At 41.3% G+C, this 19,153-nt stretch overlaps 1 protein-coding gene across 2 annotated transcripts; it reads right to left on the bottom strand.

Moving 5' to 3' along the window:
- Positions 1–413: 413 nt before the first annotated feature.
- Hddc2 (HD domain containing 2) lies at positions 414–16,640 on the bottom strand. 2 transcript variants are annotated; one of them, XM_085842722.1, is made up of 7 exons: positions 16,531–16,633; positions 16,294–16,424; positions 15,357–15,478; positions 13,606–13,708; positions 9,626–9,694; positions 2,417–2,555; positions 414–725 (listed from the first exon to the last, which is right to left on the bottom strand). In XM_085842722.1, exons 1-7 carry the CDS (start codon positions 16,613–16,615, stop codon positions 628–630), a joined length of 747 nt encoding a protein of 248 aa, XP_085698848.1. In that variant the 5' UTR covers positions 16,616–16,633; the 3' UTR covers positions 414–627. The 2 variants fall into 2 exon arrangements, with proteins under 2 accessions (XP_085698848.1, XP_021030649.2); XM_021174990.3 differs by lacking the exon at positions 16,294–16,424 and having other exon boundaries at positions 417–725; positions 16,535–16,640.
- Between the last annotated feature and the right edge of the window lie 2,513 nt (positions 16,641–19,153).

The raw sequence follows: 19,153 nt of genomic DNA, 5'->3' as shown, positions 1-19,153 counted from the left end.
CCAATTTAAATCCTCACATGATGAAGCACTGGGAAACAGTGCAAGCCTGTTAGCAGGCTTAGAAATCAACAGTCAGGGGCCTAAAGCAGCACACGATTAAATTCAAAATCTGGCTCTAGCTGGGAGTGGTGAGAAGAGGATCTAGGGTGGCCTGTACCAGCCAGAGTGAAACATTTTCTTAAACAGCATCAAAAGCTGGCCTTGAGACTGTGTGGTATGAGCCTCTCACCTGGGTGACACAACACAGGATTAACGTGCACAGTGGTAGCTTCCTGCTGCATCTGAAGAAGAATCGGGTCTTAAAAGTAATTATAATTAAAAATCCTAAATTACAATGAATCTGCCCTTCAAGGATATAGCCTAGTGGTAAGCCTGAGTAAAGGAATTCAAGAAATGCAAAACAGAAGCCAGAGTCTGGAGTGTTTAACAGCTTTTTTTTTTTTTTTTAATTCACACAGAAAAACATTCTCTTCTCCAGTCTTCATCCACGGCATCTTCCTGAGCTTCTTTTAGGGTTTGGATTATCTCACCTTTCTTGTTCAAGTCCAGATAACAGAAAACAGACTCTCATCTTGGGGAAAACCCCAGGAAACAAAGAAAGCAGCTCTGTGGAGCAGCAAGGCGATCTCAGGAGCCCGGCTCTGCTGAGGCTGTGGCCATGCTGGCATTTCTTTCTGTTTCCAGCTCAGAAACAAGCTGGACTATCTCAGGGTGACTGAATTTTCCTGAGGAGGAAAAAGACATTTCCATATTGATGAGAGAAGACACCCACTTCTTCAGCTTGACCCCATGGCTCTCAGGGGCCCTGTTCTCTGAGCTGGACCATATCCCCAAGCAGGAGATTCTGCATCAAGGAAAAGTAAAGGAGAACAGTTATGAAGGTGCAAAGATGAGAATCAAAGAGTTAGGAAGAACTGGAGGAACACTACACAGCAGCCCTTGAGTGCCTTTATCAGGAACTGTAGGGGAAGCTTGGGTGAGAGTTGAGAGGGCAGAGACCTGTTGCGGATAGCCCTGGGGCTAATTATATTTGATGTTAATTCCATTCTCCTATGAGGGGATGTGAACAAGGAATGAGTTAGCACTGAGGTGATTTCCTGTAAACCTACTTCCCACCTTAATTTGTAAAGTAAAGGGGAGATGATGATTGGGCAGATAAAAGGGAAGGTGGAGAGGAAGGAGGGATAGAGAAGAGGAAAATGGAAGAGGGAGAGGACACAGAGGAGGAGGAGGAAGAACAAGAAGAAGAAAAGCTGAAGGGAAGTCAAGGCAACAGCTCAGTATAAAATAACGACAGCCCTGTCTAGAGGAAACAGCTGGAAAAAGAAAACTGAACCGGTTTCATTTTCATGCAAATAATATTTTGGAGATTAGTCTGTGAGCCAGGATTTTGTCTTGCTGAGGCCACACAAGGATCATGGCAGACCAGAGAAAGGCCTGTTCTTACAACCCTCTCAGAAGAAATAGACACAGAGCTGACCATAAAGGGCTCCCAGGAAATGAACAAGGAATCATATTTGAAGCTATAGGAATGACCATCTTTAACACGGTAGGTATAACTTCTTGATTTGTAAACTATCAAAATGAAGACAGCTAACAGTGCCAGCTGCTGCTCCGAGCAGATCACAGGAATTATCCGCCAACATCTAGACACAATATTATAATGTAAGTCCTACTAGTGTTCCCAGGTTATATTGGATGGTTGAATCTGGGGCCTTGCACATGAATCTGGGCCCATGCAAGTGCTCTGCTATGGAACTATATCCTTAGCTCTTGCTTTTAAAGATAGTCTTACTATTTAACTGAGCTGTCCTCAAACTCAACACTTCTGGATCTACTTCCTGAGTGTGAGCATGTACCACACCAGACTTAGCTATCCCCACTGTAAGGAAAAGGAAACAACGGCTCAGAGAGCCTAAGTGGTTTATGGAGATTTACAGTTATATGTGGCATAAGGAAGATTCAAGCCCACACTTTCGGAGGCCAGGGCTGTGTTATGCGGTACCATAATGCCCATCTGGAGCAAGGAGGTGGAAGACCTGATTTAAATCACTTACTCCAGCCTTACAGGTCTAAAGCACTAACAGACAAGAGCCCTTTCACATTCATTATCTCCCCCTGAAAACCAAGGAATTTTGGTTCGCAGTTTTCAGATGAGGCAATGGGCTGTGAGACATCAAGAGACCAGCAGCTGGCAGGTGGCAGGGCAGAATGTGAAAATGGTGCTCAGCCACCAATGTTACAGTGCTCCCAAGTGCCACTGGCATCTCAACCATCCCGCCATTCCCATTTTCTTTCCAGATGCTCTACTTGAAAGGTCAGAAGAGGGAACCGATGTGCTCAATAACATCCCATCAGTCCTCACACTAAGAGTAAACCAAACCAAGCAATCAAAAATGTCTATGTGCATGAGTACCTGCTGTGGAATCATAGAAGTCTTGAAGTCTGCCAGGCTTATTCTCTAGGTCTTCGTATTCTGAGGCCTGAAGGATCATTTCACACTGGTCCAGCTGCTTCACGAATTTGGCTTCTTCACTAGACTGAGTCTCATACTCCTAAGGAAAGAGACATTTAAAGGTTATGATTAGGCTGCCAGGTAGGGGATTCTCCATGTACTCCTATTTGAGTACATGGAGTCAGAATCATAGCTTAGGGAACAAATATTCAATACCAACTGCATTTCTCCACAGTATACAGATATTTAGAGACACCTGTCTTGCAGGCACAGATTAGCACTAGGACTCCATGCAAGGACATTCCACAAAGACCACGGGGTGCCCTGGGGGAAGTCTCAGACACTTCCAAATTCTTCTCTTCCTGTCTTGGTTTCAAAGTCAACAGTTTGTTTTTTTTCTTTAAAGAAATTTAATTATATGTATGGGTGCCTCTGTGTGTGTGTGTGTGTGTGTGTGTGTGTGTGTGTGTGTGGTGTATATGCGTGTGCAGATGAACATGTTTGTAACAGCTGTCCACCATGTTTGAGACAGAGGTGGGATCTCTCATCAGCCTGTGGTTTGCTGCATGGGCTAGGAGGCCAGGGAATCCCAGGGAACTGCCCATCTGTGCCTCCCTGGACTTGAGATTATAGGCATATTTCACCATTCTTCGTTTTAATCTCCCTCCCTCCTTCCCTCTTTCCCTCCCTTCTTTCCTTCCTGTGGTCCATCTAGAATAATTAGTTAAGACCCTCTGGGTTATAACTACTTGGGACATTAGAGAGAATCTATGAATTTTACAGACACTACAGTGTATGCATTGTGGCAGGAGATGGTGAATCTGGTGGGAGGGGAGGAACATTTCTACCTTTTCTTTCCCACTGTCCCTTCTGAGTGAAACGGAGTTCCAGGGGGCATTCTCAGAGCAGAACACATCACCTGCCACAACAAGTTCCAATTAATGCTATACAGACTCATTCTTCTATCAAGACCAAAGTAACCCCAACTGGTTTCCCACAGAATTCCCGTGTAATTCCACCACAGATGTGTTCAGATAATAATTTAGTCCTGCTTTCTTGACAGTGAGACACAATATACAAATCACTCAAAGGCTTCCCAGTTGCATTTGAAGCCTTATTCTTATAAAGGCAGTCATTTGAATTTGGTAAGAGCTGAATCTTACACAGGGGAATCATTTAAACATGAAGCCTAATACATTTTGCTTTATCTCAAAGGCACTTTTAAAAAATTACATTTTATTTAAGTGTTCATTCACATTCATAGTTATATAGTTACAGTTAAATAAATTCAGGTTCACAATTTAGCTTAAACATCACGGATTAAGCAAACCAATCTAGAATTTCTTTTCTGCTCACAGTAAGAAAAAAAAATTAAGAGTGTTCAGAAATACAGTATATTGTTGTGCAGGTCAGTTTTTTTGTTAGCTTGACACAAAACTAGGGTCACCTGGGAAGAGGGAATCTGGATTGAACTCCTTCTATGAGAATGGCCTATAGGCACGCCTGTGGGGAATTTTCTTAATTAGTGATTGATTTGAGAAGGCTCAGGCCTACTGTGAGTGGTACCATGCCCTGGGCAGATGCTCCTGGGGTGTATAAGAAAGCAGACTGAGCAAACCAGAAAGCAGTGCTCCTCTGTAGTTCCTGGCTCTCCTCTTGCTTCAGTTATTATCCTACCTTCCCTCAATGATGAACTATTACCAGGACCTGTTAGCGAAATAAGCTCTTTCCTCCCCAAGCTGCTACCGTTCATGCTATTTAGCAACAGAAAGCAATCTAATGCCACCCACTGTATAGAGAATGCTAATGAATTTACAGAATAGTTTAAAAAACATGCAATTTGTTGGAATTTCCCTTAAAAATTCATTGTAAAGGCATTCTGTAAATTTATCTTTCAATAAGAAGCCATGGGATTGGTGACATGCCTCTTCAGTCAGCAGGTAAATGTGCTTGTCACCAAGCCTGATGACTGGAACGCAAATGATAAAAAACCAATAACAGTAAGTTGTTCTTTGACCTTCACATGTGCTGTGTCATACATGCGTGTACACATATGTACATGGAAAATAAGTAAATTTAAAGTCAGGGTTGGGCAAAGAACACTGTAGACCAAGCTCTTGGGGTGAGAATTATTCTGACAGTTAAAGAATTTCTGAGAACTATTTCTAACATCAGACTTGAGAGTCATAGGACAAAAGAGGAAAAGGAAAGGCCTAAATATGAAAGCAACCATAGGTGTTTTCAGGACCCAGGCTTCCTGTAGGGAATCTCAGCTTACTGAGCATCATGGGCATTGTGGTGGGGTTGGTCCCAGCAGGAAGGGGCATATTCAGATTTGGTGTTCATAAAGATTACTCCAGTTTGCAGTGTGGGGCAGTAGGTTAACTAGAAGCAGGAAAATCAGGTTCTAAAATCAGGGCAGCAAGGACAGGAAAATATGGAAGAATTTGAGAAATATTATTATGAACTGAAATAAACAAACAAAGTATAAGCAAGTGAGAGAAGCCACTGACCTCCAGAAGCCTGCTTAAGACTGGCACCTGTGTGGAGAAAGCACTGGGGTACAAGAAACACTTAGCAGGCAGTGGGTGTTCACTATAAGCTTCAAGTATGCAGAAAGATACTGGGCAAGATTCTGTGCACCCAACAGTAAATGAGCACTAGGAGCTTAAACAAGGACAGTCCAGTCCTAAGATACTCCCTGTCTGACTCCTGGGTCATCTTTTACTAGAACAGGGACCCATGCTGGCAAGCAAATAAAAGCTGAGTAGAGTAAAGGTTATCAAGATTAAGAAAAGACCTAAGTTTGGGAAAGGAAAACAAAGTTAAGAAGTCCCTTTAAAAGTCTCCATATTTCCCTAATATTACATTATTAAAGCACCAATACAACCACACACACACACCCATCCATACACACAAACAGAGCAAAAACAACAACAACTACCACCTGAATTAAGGGAGGGAGACCTGAATTAAATTCTATTCCATCAGTTCAGGAAATATGATTTCAAACCAAGATGAGCAATGGATAATGCCATTGGTCAGATCCCACACAAACTTAGTAGATAGAAGAGAAAGTAACACACTTCCCATTTATACCAGAAAGATATTCTCAGATCTAAAAGTAGATCAAACCTACCACAAACTACTCCCAAAAAACTAAAAGACACACACACAAAAGTAAGACACTATGGAAAGGCCTAGAAAAGAACAGAGGTAAAGCTCACTTTTGAGAAGATTTCTAAGTGATGTGGAATCTAGGGGCAACTGAGCACAATAAATACGCCTAAGAGAGGTAAAAACGGAAATAGAGTGTACATTTAACAGTTTGAAAAAGTAAGATACAAAGGGTTTCCGAGAAACTGGAAGACACTGACAGCTGGCAAAAAAGAACAAAAGCATGCAAGAGTAAAATAAAATAAAAAAAAGAAAGAAAGAAAAACAAAAACTAGATGTCAATAAAATTTCCTTGCAGTAACATTTTTTTCTAAAATATACTAAAAGCACAGATTAAATACCCAAGGAAATTAACTCAGAATGATCAATACAAAGATACATTCTAATGAAAATTAACAGACAGAAAAGAAATTCTTTGGACTCCTATATAAGAATAGAATCTGGCATATAATGAGAATAAATTGACAGCCAGACTTTGACAGCAATGTTATATGTTAGAAGAAAAAGAAAAATGGACTTAATATACTCAGGAAAAAGAAACTATGAGCTAGATATTTTATATCCAGAGAAAGTTAATTTTATGAACTAAAAAAAAAAAAAAAAAAAAAAATTTACCAAGAGACTGAGTGAAATGCAAGACATTAGGGAACGATGCTCTAGGAGCCATTCTGAAGAATCAACCACAGAGAAGTCTCGAACACTGAACTGTTCAGGAGTGCACAGGCCTAGAAGTGACCAGACTGACTGGGTGTTTTGGAATGAAGCTGGTGCAAGGCCGTTCCTGCTGTCAACAAAATCAATCAGTTTTCTTACTTTTCCTGTAAGAACTGCAACCAAAGAGGAGGCGAGGGAGAAACACAAAAATATATAAGCGACAAAATAAAAACATTAAGTTACCTTCCTGTAACCTCTAAGGTTTAGAGGCTAAAAACATAAAAAAGAATTATGTACTATCTCCACTTTAGAGGTGGTGAGGCCTGGGAGAATAGAGCCCGTAAGTGAGGTAGATCTGAAGTGTCAAACAATAGCCAACTTTATTCAGAGCATCAGACAATTTATACTCTGGGGTTTAAGATGACACCTGAGCAAAGTTCTCAGGACTTCAAGCTGTATACAATCACACGGACAAGCCTTATGTAGCAAAAACAGGTTTTGTTTTGTTTTTAAATAAAGGCATATAAACAAACAACAATAGCCAGTTGTGATGAATTATCTGAAGTAAATTCATTCCTATCCTCTACACCTGGGAGAAGCATGAAACACATTCCAAAAACAATTTCCTGTTTTGGAAAAACTGAGGTCACAAGACTCTTGTCTTTTTTCTTGGAGTTTTCTCCCATGCATTCAGAATTCTCTGCACACAACTTCATTCTTGGGCTGTGTTCTGACAATGTAGCTCAAGAGGAATGAATACAACATCCACCTACAGGTTTGTCGCAGGGATCCGACCTAAATGAACACAAGACTTCAACAATGAGTATGCAACTGGTAAATGCAGGTTTGAGGGACTCCAATACTGGCCACGAGTCTACAAACCTCAAGAGACAACTTGAAAACAAAAGAAATGAATAAAAGGAGATACTATAGGTTAACAGAGATCCAAAGGACAGATTGAGTTTAAAAAATATACATGAGATTAAAGTACAACATCTAAGAATGAACGATAAGATAAAAATGGCATCCAAATGTTTTCAATGAAAATCAGGGTAGTGGCTACAAGCTAAGACAAGCTAGAAAAGTTTCCACCCATGTAGCCTCTACTTTCCTACTTAGAGACAAACATAAAGGGTGACCTGCTATAAACTTAGAAGAGTAAGGAGCAAGGCAGATGCTTGAAGAGGACAATAGATGCGCAGAGATTCCAGGGAAGTGCCTGGGACTGTACAGGAACAGCAGAACACTCTGTCACCTGCAGGTGTGACAAGCCACCAAATGACTCAGGATAGGGTTTCCCAGTGGCAGGACTAGAAGGTGGTCATAGGAGAGAAAGGAAGGGGAAGAGAAGAAGAGTGGGGAAGGCTGGCTCTGAGGGAGGGCTGCTATCTGTGATGTCCCTCTTTCACACCTTCCTTTCTCTGACCTCCTGGTGGCATTTGCTCCCAAGATCTAGGAGCTCACATTGCTCTACGATGAAGACAAAATGGAAACTTGTTAACCCAACTGCATCTCTAATTGATGGGCATCTGACAGTACGGAAAAAAAATTCCAGGGTAAAGAGAATCCCCAGATAGGCGGCTAGTATGGAACACTGGCTCCATGTGTGCACTGGGGATTGGAAGGATATAGTCCCAGCACTCAGGAGACAGCAGCAGGCACATCTCTATGAGTTCAAGGCCAGCCTAATCTACAAAGCAAGTTCCAGGATTTCACGGCTACCCAGAGAAAACCAACAATACAAAGTAAAAAGTGTAACTTTTCTGTGATATTCTCACAACTTTCTCCTGGTTTACTAAAACATAATTTCACTTTTATAGTGAAAGACATAATCCAGATTGTCTAACCCCTTAAACCTCTAGGCTGGCAGATGTTTATAATGGTGAACAACTGTGGTGACCACACTAAAAATAAAAATATCCACCAGCTGTGATTTTCTATGTAGCAAGTATTACACTAAGTTCTACAGGTACCAATATCAGGACATAGGTACTGAAAGCAAACCAAACAGAGTATATGGAATAGAGACAGACTTGAACTCTCTATGTTCTAAGCATTTTACATATATTAATTACTTTAATCCCCATATCTATATACTGCTATTTATCACAGATGACTAGATGAAGACATGGAGAAATTAAATTGCCCTAAGTCATGAAGCTAAGAAATAAGAAAACAAGCCCATGAACACTGACAGTCTGTTACCAAAACCCATGTACCTGCACATCAATTGTTCCTTTTCCTTTCTGCCTGTGACCTATGGCTACGTCTTACATGGAAATAGGGCCTCTACAGAAGTGACCGAGTTATAATATAGGCCTAATCCAGGATGTTTAGACACAGACTCTAGCAGAAAAGGACACCATGCAGTGGATGGGTGGAGACCAGAATGGGCAGAGCATGCCAAGATCACAACCACTAAATAACATAGAGGCAAGGAGGGGTTCTCCCCATCAGGATTCTTTGATAAGGTTCATCAAGTATGTGTATAAGACAAAACAACTGCTACCTACTTGGGAGTTATCAAGTGTTTTATATTTACTCAAATCCAAAATTCTACTTGGATGAGACTATTTTAATCCTGTAGATTTTTCAGAGAAAATTTCAGTTAGTTGCTGGTGGCCAACAAAGAACACAATTCTATAGATGCTGCCATGCCACTGGGTTTACAACAAATATGAGGCACAGATAGGCAGATTCTTAGAAAGCTTTCCAAATTCTAGGAGTGTTTTGTCCTTAAGAGATAATGAAATTCACCTCATAAGTTCACATCTCCTCTTTTTCTCTGCCTGGATGAAGTGAAACCTTACTTTATTCTGCTATTCCCCACCTTACAGAGCATACTTCAAAAGCTACTTAAAAGTATATGCTTTTAGATGGAAACCAGTATTCCCCAAAGACACATTCTGCTGCAGCTCAGTCAGTAAAAGAGCTTATTTGCATACAAGAGGTCTTAAATTCAATCCCCAGAACCAAAGTGGAAGCTAGCATGCTGTAATTCTAAAGCGGCTGTGGCCCTTAGAGACCTTGTCTCAAAAGCAAAGTGAGGGATACCTAAGGAACGACAGCCAACGTTCACCTGCACACTCACACACACATGAGGATGCATGCACACAAATAAAAGAGTTAGGTATGGGTACATGGGTGTGGACAAACAAAACAAAAAGCAAAAAGAAAAAGGAAAACCTCAATAAGTGCAGAGAAGTTTCTGCAGCAGCTGGGAGGCAAAACCACAGCAAATTTAGACACTAGTTACATAATCTGAGCAACTAAAACACAGGCAAGCCATACACAATTCAATAACAATAAATATAAAATGAGCCCAGAATGTATACTCACTTCCCAGAGTTCATATAGCTCCTTCCTGAGGTCCTCTGGCAGCAGCTGGGTTATATGTTTCATAGCCTCCTGAAATATGAAACCATTACGTTTTTTACATTCACCTTCATCTAAGACAGTATCTAAGTCTACAAAAGCCAAATAAGGGACTTGGAATCTTTTGAATAACTCCTAGTAAACTGGCCTTTACTGGTTCCATTAAAAAAAAAATTGTATTCATCTTCTATTACTTCCATTATTTCAAAACTTAAAAGCATCACACAGAAAGGCAATTAGTGTCACTATGACATAACAGAAATTACACTGTTTCCCAGAACGCACTGCTGAACACTCTATCCTCTCTGCTCCAAAGGAGCTTACCATCTCAAGTGACTGCCCATCCGAAAGCACTCTCCTATGCTCTGGTGGTCGTCCGCAGTGTCACAGAGCAGGACAATAGCCAGTGGGGTTGAATGACTGTGTCCCCAGAAACTGCTTGAAGGGATGCTGGCCACTCTGGGGCCTTCCCAGGATGTGTCTGTCCAGCAGAGTCTTCCCTCACTCATAAGTACTTCTAAGTTCTATGTGGTATCTGCAGTCCAGCCTCTTCCTTCCCTTTGACCACTCTACCGCTCACCAAAACGTCACATCTTTTAAAGGGCAACTGGCTTCCAAATAGCCTTAAAGTCTTTCACCATTTCACCCTGTCTACCTCTTACTCTATTCTGGTGTTAACCAGAGGCTAAACTCTTTGAAAAGGATAAGCTGTTAAACATAAACTTCAATAAGAGCAAGGTCTCATATAAAAGAAAACAATGAATTAGAGAAGAGGAATGGGTATTTGTGTGCATATTTATAAAACAATGGAAGGAAGCATGCCCTGTAGCTTACAGCTGCATCTAGAGCAAGCAGAACTTACCAGTACCAGCAATTTGCTCTTATGGGTGGAGGCACCATCCTGAGTGGCTTGCTCAGACACATAATTATAGGATCACATCACCCAGAGTGGCAGGAATTCTATTTTATACTTTCATTCTTCTTGTTTCTTTATTGTAAATCTTCGCAATGAACTTGAGAAAATAATTTTTATATATTGTCTCCATAAACGGTGTATTTTACCGTACTATCCCAGCAATACATTATTTCTTGTTTTATTTTTCAGAAGTCCTCAAAAGACATTTGAGTATAGGTATATTGAAGCCCAATCTACTTGGAGTACATGCTTAAACACTTTGCTTTGAACAGGAATTATTTGTCTGCCTCTTCTTAGCTCACTGGCCCAGTACTGAACATAGCAGAACAAAATGTAGCCCTTGACTCCCTTATGCAAGATACTTTACTTTTATGAGCACATCCCAAAGCCTGAAATAGCATTTCAGAGACCACACCATCCAAATACTGACCTATTAAAAAGCTTCTTACTGATAAAAATTATTATGCTCTTGGAAAATCCTGCCCATCAGGCAAGAAATTTCTGGGCAAATGATGCTTCAGGTTAATATTATGCATGTCTCTGCTGAGGGCAAGGAGCCTTCATTTAATTATCTTAATGCATGTCTCAGAGAGCCAAATCTTGTGCATAAACACCATCTGTAAAAGGAATCCCAACCTTCCTGTTTTTGAACCTAGACCAGTGGCCTGAAGTGGTAATGACTTGCCAGCTCTCTCTAGACCCTGGGTTTCTCAGCCAAGAACTTGATGTTCTCTAAGAGGCTTGCTTGGGTCTTCTGCCTATGACGTTTATTCCTCTGTGAATCAGCAGGAGTAGGCGGCAGCAAAGATGATGGGGGCCAGAAAGGGTTTTTCCTACCCAGAATGTGGCACTCCAGAAGAGAGCAGCAAGCACCATGGATGTTCAGAACCTTGCGCTCCTCCCCCAGGTGACACTAAGCAGGACCCATCCTGTCAGGAGTCATTATGTTCCTCCACCTCTGGCAGCTGTGCTACCTTTACTATGTCTGCAATTCCTCTTGAGAAGTTCCTGGCATGCTCTCTGTGGAGAAAACCCTCATGCCCTTCCAGAGTGACAGTGTATCTCCTTTCCTGGCACATTTCCCCATGCCAGCTCCTCTGTCCACAGCAATCTTCGGCATGACTTTTCACTTTAATGTCTGTATTTATACAGAAATGAAACCAACGTCCTCCACCAAGCTTCACCAGCCAGGACTTTCTTCTCCATCCTCTTACTCTAGATCACACTTCATTACCCATCATCCTCTGGTTCAAGTGCCAATTCCTTTCTGTAACCGAGAATTGCAGCAGATTGCTTTCTTTCTGTATGAATTCTGTCAAGCAAACTAAGGGTTTTTTTTTTTTTTTTTTCACAACAGTCCAGACCTATACTGAGAAATATTTCCTTCTCTCATGATGTACAGGCTATAGTTTGAACCTGTCCTTTGGGAGGAAGATGGACAGATGACCCAGTCTTATAACATTTCCAAGGTGGTTTAGCGTGGTTTGAACCTAAATTAATTCCAGTTCTGAATGGGATCTTCTTTCTTCTTTGGGACTTTAGCTCTAGTCTCCACCAGCTTTGAAAATAGCTTCTTAAACCTACCTTCTGTATTAAGCCATCTTGATAAGAGCTTCCTTACTAAATGACTTAAGACCAACTTCACAGGCCCATGAGACAAGTCGTTTGCAGTAAGCGATTCCACCCTTCTTCAGCTGTAAGGATGAAAGAGTTAAGAGGTGGAGGAGGAAGGGATTAAGGGAGCCTTCTTCCTGTGTTTTTCTGCATCTGCCTCAAAAATGTCTCTTTCTAGCCCTGGCCTCAGAGTTTGTAGCTTCCACTGATCCTAATTTAGTATCTTATGTAAGCTTTTTATCTCTGTGAATGCATTTTTTTTTTTTTTTTACTTTTTAAATTTCTAGCCTCTACAGGACTAACTTAAAATTTTACTAAACAGTAATTATAATAATGAATATATTTGTGATTTAGAGAATTTCTCTCCAAAGAGATTACCTGTGATGGGGGAGATAATTTCCACACATTGAGTTAAGTCCCAGCTATTTCTTCTATTCTAATGAAAGCCATGCCATTTATCTATACACACTAAGACTGAAGCCTGTCTACTGTCATATGACCCTGAACATGCCCCATTTTGTCTGATTTTAGAACAGAGGCAGGCCTGGCTAGTATTTGGATGGGAGACTGCCTGGGAATACCAGGTGGTATAGGCTTAAAAGCCAGGTGGTAGTGGTACACACCTTTAATCTGAGCACTTGGGAGGCAGAGACAGGAGAATCTCTGAGTTGAAGGCCAGCCTGGTCTACAGAGTGAGTTTGAGGAGAGCTGGGGCTACACAGAGAAAGCCTGTCCTAAAGAACCAAAATAAAGAGAGAAAAGAAAATAGAAAACCAACATGACCATCTGTTCCTGAGTCAAACACAGCAGGAACAGGCATATAGTCTTATTTTTACATTAAACAATGGGGGGTAGGAGGGATATAAGCCAAAACCAATTCTGTGGTAAAGAAACCCTTGCTTAGAGAAGACCGTTAACTTTCTAAAAACAGTCAGTATGGACTGCAAGCCTTTCTTGAAAGCCTTTTGTCATTAGTCCCACAAAGTCTAAGCTATTGAGTACTAAACTCTATACATATTCAACTAGTTGTCTACTAACTCTATACAAACTGAACTAGATATCTACCAACTATACATACACAGCTAGTTGTCTCCAAACTCTATACAGATTCAGATAGTTGTCTACAAACTCTATACAGACTCAGCTCTATACAGACTCAGCTAGTTGTCTACAAACTCTATACAGACTCAGCTAGTTGTTTACAAACTCTATACAGACTCAGCTAGTTGACTGTCATAAGTTGAGCTCCATCTGAACACTTAGGCCCTAAATCTCGACAGACACCCTCTCCAACATTCCCCTTCTGAGACTGGCTAGGCAATGCCTCCTATATTGCAACAGGGCTAGTGAATGGATTTGCTTAGGGGACAGGTCCTCCGTGAGGTCTTTTACAGAGTCGATAACCAGCACTGACCTCTTCTCTCCTGTGTTTCTCTTCTTTAGGGATGTTATCTGCGGGTGCTATGTCCCCAACGATGCATTCTGCCATATCATGTACCAGGGCTAGGCGTATACATCTGACCAGGCAAGAAATGTTGAATAATTATACAAAATCAAATTCACTATAAGTGTCCTTTCTATACAATCTTTTTAAATGTATGTTAACAAACTACCATTGTCTTCAGACACACCATCTGATCCCATTACAGACGGTTGTGAACCACCATGTGGGTGCTGGAAATTGAACTCAGACCTTGGGAAGAGCAGTCAGTACTCTTAATTACTGAGCTAATCTCTCCAGCCCTCTATACTATTTTTAAGCTTAATAATATATTTTTCTTTCTCTCCCCCATAGACTATTTTAATACGATACTTTCTAAACTAATTATACTCTACCAACCTATATTAGTCCTGAATCAGAATTGCTTATAAATACTTAACACAATACTATCTATCTATATGGTCTGAGAGTATAGGATAAACTGACTTTGAAAAAAATGGTTGATTTTACAAATGCTCATTTTAGGAGGTTCCAGGAAGTCAGGAGATGTTTTACTTACACAAAATTTAGAACTCCAATGTCTACTGCCAAAACGGTCAATATATACAGTAATGGATGCAGCTGAACTGATAGGGTTTTGAATTTGTATAGTAAGGCTACTGACCTTACAGCTTGTAGTGTACTGGCCTACAACGCACAAGGCCCTGAGTATGATGCCCAGAATCACTAACAGGGGATAGAGGGAAGTACTTCAGAGGGGAGACCTGAAAATTACATTAAATAATGTTCTCATTCCATACTGATCATTTAACTCATGGCTATGAGAATAATCATCAGAATGGCAGGTGCAAATAATGAGGCAGGTGCCCCAGAATGGCTGGCATTTTTCAGTCTTAATACTCAACAAATAGTCTCAAAGCCTCCTAGGTTTCCCACCTCCATTTTTTTTTTTCTGGTCCAGGTCAAAATCTCTGACCAACTTCATTCATATCTCCAATTGACTTTCATTTTTGTCTTGTGGTTTTTCTTTGTTTGCCAAAAATTCCCTAAGTTCTACTCTATCTGCAGAGCAACAGGACTTGCTGGGCTCCCCCAAAACATCCCTGAAGTCAACCTTACTTCCTGTTATTCCCCAAAGTACTCCATTACCTCCCCACCACCAGCATTTTGTTTCTGGATACTCTATACGCAAAGCCTTTCACTACTTCTTGACCTGTGTCACTCAGCTCAGATGCCATCTAACCCGTGAAGACCAACCAAGAACATGAGATCTTCCCTGCTACTGGAACAACTGGCTAATTTCCTACCCTAACTTATTTTGTAATTTTTATTGAAGCCACATCAGTCCTGTGCAATTCATTTGCTGTCTTCTTTGTAAACTCTTGTCTTGTGATTATCAAGCATTTAAAAAAAAAACTTGCTGATGATCTAAAGAGATGCTAACTCTTTATAGCTCCTATGTAGTTACTGCCACATTAGTTCAACAATATGGCCTCAGAAATGGCTATCATTATTCATAAAAGCAGATAGCTCAAAGCCAAATAAATACTAATGCAAAGATACAATTCACACATATTCACCCTTTAAAGGCTCTAACTTCTCACTTGTTTCCCCTGAGACCAATGCAGAATGTAACAACAGAAAACTTACTATAGTTTACAACTGAAGTAATCCTCACACAGAGTCCAGAAACCTTCATAAGCATCAATGTTCAAATAACTTACCTATCCTTGTTAAGACGGTCATCTCTGGTCACCATGGCCATAACTGCCATCCGGTACATGTGATCTGACACGCTTTCTGGCTTTTCGACATTTCTGTATACCCAGCCAGTCCGTGGAACTCTCTAATAAGATAAGGAATTAAAAAAACACTATCACTGGGAACAACAACAAAAATGACAGGTGTTCTTCATGAAAATGCCAGAGAATGGCCACAGAGCCACATGTCAGCTGAGTCGTGGTTTCAAACCAAGACTATTTTTAAAAAAATGTTTCATTTAAACTAATCATATCGATAAAAATCTGAAATATTACTAGTGAGTGGACAATTCACAAATATACAAAAATATTCAAAAGTATACAAAAGTCCAATAGTCTTTACTCTGTGCTAGTGAAGCATAACTATGGGATAATACACAAAAAGTTTATAGAGATAAAAGCAAAACTGGAGGTTCTCCTGGTGGTACACGCCTGGAATCTGAGAACTCAACAGGTGAAGACCCAAGTTCCAGGCTGCCAGCCTGTGCTGTTCATCTGTGGTGTAGTTAGGAAAAATGCAAAGCAAAGCCCCAGTATTTTTCCTATCTACGAGAGTAGAAGATTTGTGCCGTCCAAAAACTCATTTCATACAATAATAGAATATTCTGTACATGCAACATGTGACAGACTCTCCAATTCTAACTCAGATGGCTTGGAGGAGTTTCCATGACAGTCAAGCCTTTCACTACTTCTCAACCTGTGTAAGTCTGCATTTTCTCTGGGAGTTCTATGCATCTAAAGAATTTCACAAATAGTCACAGTGTTACAGAACAGCTCATCTTGGAACAAAGGGGGCTCTGCACAAGCTCTGCCAAGCAAGGGCTGGTGCACGCTGAAACCGAATTACTGAAACCAACAGTTCCGGAAGTCACGGTGACAGAGGAAGGTTTTCACAGCCTACGTGCAGGGGCTTCAGCTCCTGCCTTCCGCTGCCGCTCCGCAGCATCGCCATGGCCTGGGCTGTGGCCGCGCTGGGCACGGAGCGTGCGCGAGTCCCCGGTCCAGCCTCGGCTGCGTACCCGCCAGCTCCTTCTCCGCACATCCAGGCCGCGCAACGCCGGGCTGAGCGAGGGAGGTTGCGTGAGGTCGGAGCCTGAGCTGGGCCGCACCGCCTCCCGGCCAAGCCGATCCCATCTGCTCACCTTGAGCTGCCCAACTAGACGCAGAAAACGCAACAGCCCGGCTCCAGAGCCGGATGAGGCCGAAGCCATGCTGAAGTGCATAAGAGCTGGGCGGTGTCAAACTCAAGCCCCTCCCCATTCCCCTTCAGCTCCTCCCCACCCTTTGGCTCCTCCTCACAGCCCCACTTCGTCCTTTGGTAGAGCACTTTCTCTGGACTAAGGTCTGTGCTCAGACTTTGGATGGTCTCTGCTCAAGTAACCATCAACTTTCACATGGATCGCAGCTTGACGCTAAAGGCAGAAAGGCCTAAGGAGGATGAAGCTGGATAATGCCTGCAAACCTTGCTTCTTAGAAGCCCAGTGTCTGATTGGCAGGAAGAGCTAGCTATAAAAAGCTTCACTTAAAGGCTGAACATCCATAACCAGTTTAACAAAGGCACTGGGCAAGCCTGTGAAGGGAGGCAATGCTTGGCAGACATACCAGGAGAATTTGGAGGAAGCAGGAAATGGGCTAGTAAGAGGAAGCCCATGGTGAAACCACAAGCACCCATTCTGCCAGAAACTGATCAGGATCTTCCAGGACTACCTGACTAGTTTCCATTGACAATTTGATGGTACAAACTTTTAAATGCAGTTAATGGATATGGACAAATTCAAGCAGAGGGAGTTGAGGATATGAATAAGATTCAAGAAGAAAGAGAAATAAAAAGGAATTCCAATTTTATTTGTAACAAAGTAGGTTTATTTGTTTACAGGGCCCTAAAAGGTGATGGTTCTAATGAACCATTGTCTGTTCTCGTTTCTCACTACTTGATATATCTACCACCTCTTCCATATGAGCCCGAATACTATACTGGGAACTATAGTAGAAAATGTATAGTCATCATAGCATAATGTTGGTATAGAATGTTGCTCAGTAGATTCTACAGAACCCTGAGGCAGCATCCATGAGCAGCAATCAGGATTATAAAGTTAGCTCTACAGAAGAAATTAAAAGTTGGCAGTATAGTGTAGTTGTGCACGAGGTCCCAAGCGCTCTCCAGCACTGAGGGTAGGTGAGTAGTGATCCTAGGTGTAGAAGGCCCTATTCCTGTTTTTATATATAGTCCCTATCTGCTTCCTCCCTATAAATCATACTGTTAGTCACACTAATCAGAGTGTTTGAATCAGATGTTATCACAGTAAAAATGCCCGTGAAAGTGGCTTTTTAGAGTATAAAACTTTCTGGAAATCATAAATAGGACTTTATGGAAGTAGAATATCTTAAATAGCACCTTGCTTACCACCCTAGTTTGACAGTGTGAACTTGGGAGAGTAGGGGCTCTTTATTCAGAGCATCCAGCAATTTGTACTCTGAGGGTTAAGAAGATTCAAATGAGTAAAGTATTTAATGACAAAGACAAGCCATATGTGACAAGAAAATGTTTTTTCATAGATGCACATGAACAGTATCAGCTGAAATAACTCACTCCTATCCACTATACCTGGGAGGAGTAAAAAAAAAACACATTCCAAGAACAATTCTGGGGTTTGAAGAAGCTGTGGTCATAAGACTCTTGCCTTGTTTTCTTGGAGTTTTCTCACAAGCACTTAAAATCCCCCTTGCTCAACTCCATTCCTAGACTGTGGTCTGACAGCACCCATCACCTACATCAAGATTTAGCAGGGAAAGAACATTCTTCTTAGAATAGGAGCAGAGGAAACATGGAGAGACCTCATGAGTGACAGATGTCTTGAACCACTGGTGTTACTTAAAGATCTCTTGCAAAGGAACACAGTGGTTCTCAGGGATGTAAGAAGTGTGTGCTGCCTCGGGTGTGTAGTGTGGCTTTTTGAGAGGCCAGCAGAGTTGTAGGCAGTGTTTAGGTGAGTTACTGACCCTAGAGGAGACAAGCAGCATAGCATGGAGTGAACTCTGACCTGGACCTAAGCTCCAGCTTTCCACGTCAGGGGAATCTTGGCAGGTGAAACCTCTGAAAAATTACTGACTTGTTCCTTTAAACATTGACCATTTAGTTGATGTTTCCATACAACAGAAATTTAATAACTACTCAAGTCAATATTCAATGTATTCACTTGATTCTACAATTTATTCCAAAGACTAGTACTAGGGATCTATCAGTGAAAGTCTGATCATTTATCTTAAAACCTATTTTTTTTTTTTTTTGGCACATGGTGGTACATGCCTTTAATCCTAGCACTCAGGGCCAGAGGCAAACAACTATCTGAGTTCAGGTCCAGCTGGTACTAGGACAGCCTTTTCTGAGTGAGTTCTTGGACAACCAGAACTACACAGAAAACCTCTGTCTCAAAAAACAAAAACCTAACTAAAAGTTTAATCTCCATTCTTAATTTGACTAGATTGAGAAACACCCAATGGTTTCATAAAGCACACCTCTAAGTGCATCCATGAAGGCATTTTTGAGAGGATTAAAGCACAGTAGTTCTGTCTTAATGAGTGAATCCATCCCTTCAAGGTTTTATATTATCATCATTATTATTTATAGTATTATTGGCTAAAGTAGAAGATGGGATAGCTAAAGGAAGTGGGTGGCTGGGGTGTGCACCATGGGCCATATCTTCCTTTGGGTAATGTAATAATCAGCTTTAATTGTCAAGGTGACACAATCTAGAATCACA

Source organism: Mus caroli, unplaced genomic scaffold (genome assembly GCF_978045245.1).
Source record: "Mus caroli unplaced genomic scaffold, Mus_caroli_1 scaffold_9, whole genome shotgun sequence".
In the NCBI taxonomy this organism is placed as follows: domain Eukaryota; kingdom Metazoa; phylum Chordata; class Mammalia; order Rodentia; family Muridae; genus Mus; species Mus caroli.
The sequence above is the reverse complement of the archived record's forward strand: the minus strand, read 5'-3'. Positions and strand labels throughout refer to the sequence as shown.

What these genes read in the sequence shown, in the direction of transcription:
- Hddc2 (XM_085842722.1), bottom strand. Translation starts at nt 16,615, where the DNA reads ATGCACTTCAGCATGGCTTCGGCCTCATCCGGCTCTGGAGCCGGGCTG. An exon ending in AGGAGCTGAAGCCCCTGCAC is followed by an intron (nt 15,479 to 16,293) that starts GTAGGCTGTGAA and finishes TTATCTTATTAG; the next exon opens with AGAGTTCCACGGACTGGCTG. An exon ending in AGAAACACAGGAGAGAAGAG is followed by an intron (nt 9,695 to 13,605) that starts GTCAGTGCTGGT and finishes TTCATATTTCAG; the next exon opens with GAGGCTATGAAACATATAAC.